Source organism: Nicotiana tabacum, chromosome 18 (assembly GCF_000715075.1).
Source record: "Nicotiana tabacum cultivar K326 chromosome 18, ASM71507v2, whole genome shotgun sequence".
Taxonomy (NCBI): Eukaryota; Viridiplantae; Streptophyta; class Magnoliopsida; order Solanales; family Solanaceae; genus Nicotiana; species Nicotiana tabacum.
In genome coordinates, this window is record NC_134097.1 from 150309814 (window position 1) to 150314183 (window position 4370).

General features: G+C 33.1%; 1 protein-coding gene across 1 annotated transcript; it reads left to right on the top strand.

Annotated features, from left to right (window-relative positions):
- Positions 1-617: 617 nt before the first annotated feature.
- Positions 618-2779, top strand: LOC107766343 (UDP-glycosyltransferase 92A1). Its single transcript, XM_016585110.2, has 2 exons — positions 618-1748; positions 2167-2779. Exons 1-2 carry the CDS (start codon positions 693-695, stop codon positions 2641-2643), a joined length of 1533 nt encoding a protein of 510 aa, XP_016440596.1. The 5' UTR covers positions 618-692; the 3' UTR covers positions 2644-2779.
- The last annotated feature ends 1591 nt before the right edge of the window (positions 2780-4370 follow it).

Below are 4370 nucleotides of genomic sequence, written 5' to 3' on the forward strand. Positions count from 1 at the left end.
AAATGTTCTCAAAAGCATCCCAAAAGGCCAAAAATTATCATCCTTTTCATAACTACGCTTTATATTTGACTTTTATACCGATATTATAAAGATTCTTTTACACTGCCAATATAGTTTAATTTATTATAATATATTAGTTACTATTTTATCAGATTTTAATTAATGCATGTCATATCGATTTACTTATAAGTTGCATAATTTTTGTTTGTATCGTCAATATATGAAATTTAAATATATATTCGACTATAATGATTTGTTAGCTACAATTAGATCTGGTAAAGGAAAAAGAGCCCGGTGCACTAAGCTCTCGCTATGTGTGGGATCCGGAAAGGACCGAACCACAAAGGTTTATTGTACGCAACCTTACCTTGTATTTCTGCAAGAGGCTATAAAAAGGGCAGTTTGGTGCACTAAGTTCCCGCTATGCGCGGGGTCCGGGGAAGGGTCGGACCATAAGGGTCTATCGTACGCAGTCGTTCCACGGCTCGAACCCGTGATCTTTTGGTCACATAACAACAACTTTACCAGTTACGCTAAGGCTCCCTCCGGCAAAGGAAAGAGAATAATAATTGCATCACTTTAAAATAGAGAGAACCAAGCAGTGGAGAAGAATACAGGAACAATTTATATCCTCTATTTATATCAACTTTCTTCCTTTGCATTCTTTCTAAAAAAATACAGAGAGCCAAACAATGGAGAAGAATAAAGGAACAATTCTCTTCTTCCCATTCATGGCACAAGGCCATATTATACCTTTCTTAACCTTAGCCTTCAAATTAGAACAAAAAAAGTACAACATAATTTTTGTAAACACACCACTCAATATCAAGAAACTCAAATCATCTCTACCTTTAAATTCCTCAATTTCTCTTCTTGAAATTCCATTCAATAGTTCTCAACATGGCTTACCTCCAAATACTGAAAATACTGATTCACTTCCTTATAACCTTACTTTACATTTTACAACAATTTCCTCTTGTCTTGAACCTTCATTTAGAAATCTTGTTTCTAATCTTATTGAAAAACCACTTTGTATTATATCAGACTTTTTTTTTGGTTGGTCAGCAAATATAGCACATGAATTTGGAATATTTCATCTTATTTTTAGTGGGGCTAGTGGTTTTGGTTTGGCATGTTATTATTCTATGTGGCTAAATTTGCCACATAAAAAAACAAGAAATTTTGAGTTTACTATGCCTGATTTTCAAGAAGCTGGAAATCTTGAAATTAGTCAATTGAGTCCAAGTTTATTAGCAGCTGATTCAAATGATCCATATACAAATTTCAACTGGAAAAATCTTACAAATTGGATGAACTCTGATGGGATTATTCTCAATACAGTTGAAGAATTAGACAAGCTTGGGTTAACATATTTTCGTCGAAAATTAAAACTACCAGTTTGGGCCATTGGACCAATACCTTGGCCAGTAAGTAGTAAATCAAGAGCTGGTAAAGAAACAAGGGATGAAACAGAGAAATGCATCAAATTTCTTGATGAAAAAGAACCAAAGTCAGTACTTTACATTTCTTTTGGCTCACAAAGTACAATTTCAGCATCACAAATGATGGAATTAGCAAAAGCATTGGATAATGCTAGTGGAGTAAATTTTATATGGGTTGTTAGACCCCCTTTGGGTTTTGACATTAATATGGAGTTTAGAGCTGAGGAATGGTTGTCTGAGAGGTTTGTTCAACGCGTTTTCGACGATCAAAATCGAGGACTCATAGTACCAAAATGGGCTCCTCAGGTCAGAACTACATAACCATCTCATCTAAAAGTCTAAATTGTTAGAATTTTACGATTTTCATGTTGTTTAGTTTGTTTCAGTTATGGTATGTTCCTGTTGTTGGTATTTTGGTACTACTTATTCTTTTCTTTCTTTTTCTTCTTTTTCCTCCTGTGCTTCTTTTTCTTCGTATTCTTCTTCTCCTCCTCCTCCCTATCTTTTTGAACATAGAGTCTATTGGAAACAACCGATCTCTACCTTTACTAGGTAAGGGTAAGGTCTGTGTACATACTACCCTACCCAGACCCGACATATGGAAATATACTGGATATGTTGTTATTGTTGTTATTATTATGATTTTAATTACTTAATTATATCATATCTCAACATGGTCCAATAAGCATGATTTTATTTACTTAATTATTTCATGTCTCGACAGGTTGAAATCTTGGCTCACAATTCGATTGGAGCGTTCTTGACACATTGTGGATGGAATTCAGTGTTAGAATCACTTGGAAATGGAGTGCCACTACTTGGTTGGCCTATAGCAGCAGAGCAATTCTACAACTCAAAATTCTTGGAACAAGATGTTGGTGTTTGTGTTGAGGTGGTTAGAGGGAATAATTCTCAAGTTAAGTATGAGAATATATTGGAAAAGATTGAGTTGGTTATGGGGGAAAATGATAAAGGGAAAGAAATTAGAAGGAAAGCTATTGAAGTTAAAGAAATAATAGGAGATGCTATTATAGATAATGAGGATTTTAAAGGATCTTCTATTAAAGCAATGGAAGATTTTCTAAATGCAGCTTTGTCTATGAAGAAAATGTCTAATGGTGGGAGGATAAGACAAGAAGACAATATGAAGAAGATGTCAAATGGTGCAAGGATTAATGGAAATATGTTGAAAAGCCAATAAGATAATTTTTCTAGTTAGATGGTGCTAGTCATAGAAAGTAAACAAAAATAAAAGAAGAAAATATTAGATGAAAATGTATGTGTACTAGTGTTTATGTAAAAAATAGTATAATAAAATATGTGCTACTTTGTGTTTATTGTGTTTATTAGTGTTTTTTTCTCTTCCTTCTTCACCCTTCTCGACTTTTTACATTGTGTTTGGTATTAATTAGAAAAATTAATGTGTTTGCTTCCGCACAAGACGATTAATTGGTCATTTACTTTCGAGTTTTTGCAGTTACCTCCTCAATCGGGGAATATATATATATATATATATATATATATATATATATATATGGAGGATACTGAGAGTATTTGATCTCAATTGCTCCCCTAGCTTTCATCTCTCAGTGTCAGTATCGGCCCAACAAAGTACTTATGCGGTTGTATTTTTTCCGTTCTCTATGTATTTCACCGCTCCACCGAAAATTTCATCTGCCCCTACCATACTCCAACTAGACAGTTTTCACCGTCTATCCAGGTTTGAGCCTTGGGATTGACGGCGGACTTAAAAAGTCACCTATGAGCGCTTTACGCCCAATTATTTCGGATAATACTTACCTCTAGATTAAATCAACCAAATTCGAATCCTGTTTCTAAAAATAAAGTTCATTGACTAAATAGTTGCCTTTCTTTAAAAATTTGGAGGTCTACAAATTCTAGCATCAGCAGATTCTAGAAAGGTATAATACACACTAATTAATTCATTCATTCAATGAAGTTATACATTTTTTTAAAGAAGTTACGCATTGACTAGTGTGAATTAGTCTTTTTTTTAAATTTCTTGACAATGACTAACAATTAATTTAAAATTGTGTGACGTTATATCAACTTGATCTAACTGATGCAATTAAGTCAAAAGAATATATTGGTTTTTAAATTAAAGGTGCTCCTGATATCCCTCTCTTCGTTATTTTTTCTATTCTTGGAATATCTCTTAGCTTCTGCTTTAAGTGTGGAAATATAGTATTTTTAGAGGACAAATACTCCATTTATTATTTAGCAATGCGTTTATATGACTAAAAGAGCGTTTGTCTAAGCCTATAAACTGGTCAAACTAGCTTATAAATAGATTTTGGCTTATTTACGCATTTGATAAACACGCAAAGTGTTTATAAACACTTAAATTTAACCATAAACTATAAACTGCTACCCCAACTTATGACTTTCTAGTTTATAAGCACTTTCAGTTTCACCAAGACTTTTATTATTAATTTATCCTTAATAATATTTTTAATTCACTTCTCACGACAAAATTCTTAATTGGAAATTGGCTCTTGTTTACATTATTTGGTTGCCTCTAATGTCTTTTCAAGATTATGACTACCACCAAGTCGTTTTCTCAAGTGAAATCGCTGTACTGTATACATGATCATGCCATAGAAAATGAGTTTACCTTCTCTAAACAAACATTTTAATAAACTAATTACGTTTGCCCTCCAGAGTACCTTAATTATTTTACTACAAGAATCAATAGCTATAGCATCTCGCGTCAGAAAGCCTTCTCTAAACAAACATTTTAATAAACTAATTACGTTTGCCCTCCAGAGTACCTTAATTATTTTACTACAAGAATCAATAGCTATAGCATCTCGCGTCAGAAAGCCTATAGACACTGATAAGGATTGTGGTAGAGTGGTAAATATACCTTCATCTTTTAACTATAAATCTCGTGTTCGAGCACTAGAT

Excerpts from the sequence above, each read along its gene's own strand:
- LOC107766343 (XM_016585110.2), top strand. The coding sequence starts at position 693 with ATGGAGAAGAATAAAGGAACAATTCTCTTCTTCCCATTCATGGCACAA. Across the intron at positions 1,749-2,166 it reads TACCAAAATGGGCTCCTCAG|GTTGAAATCTTGGCTCACAA; the intron begins GTCAGAACTACA and ends ATGTCTCGACAG.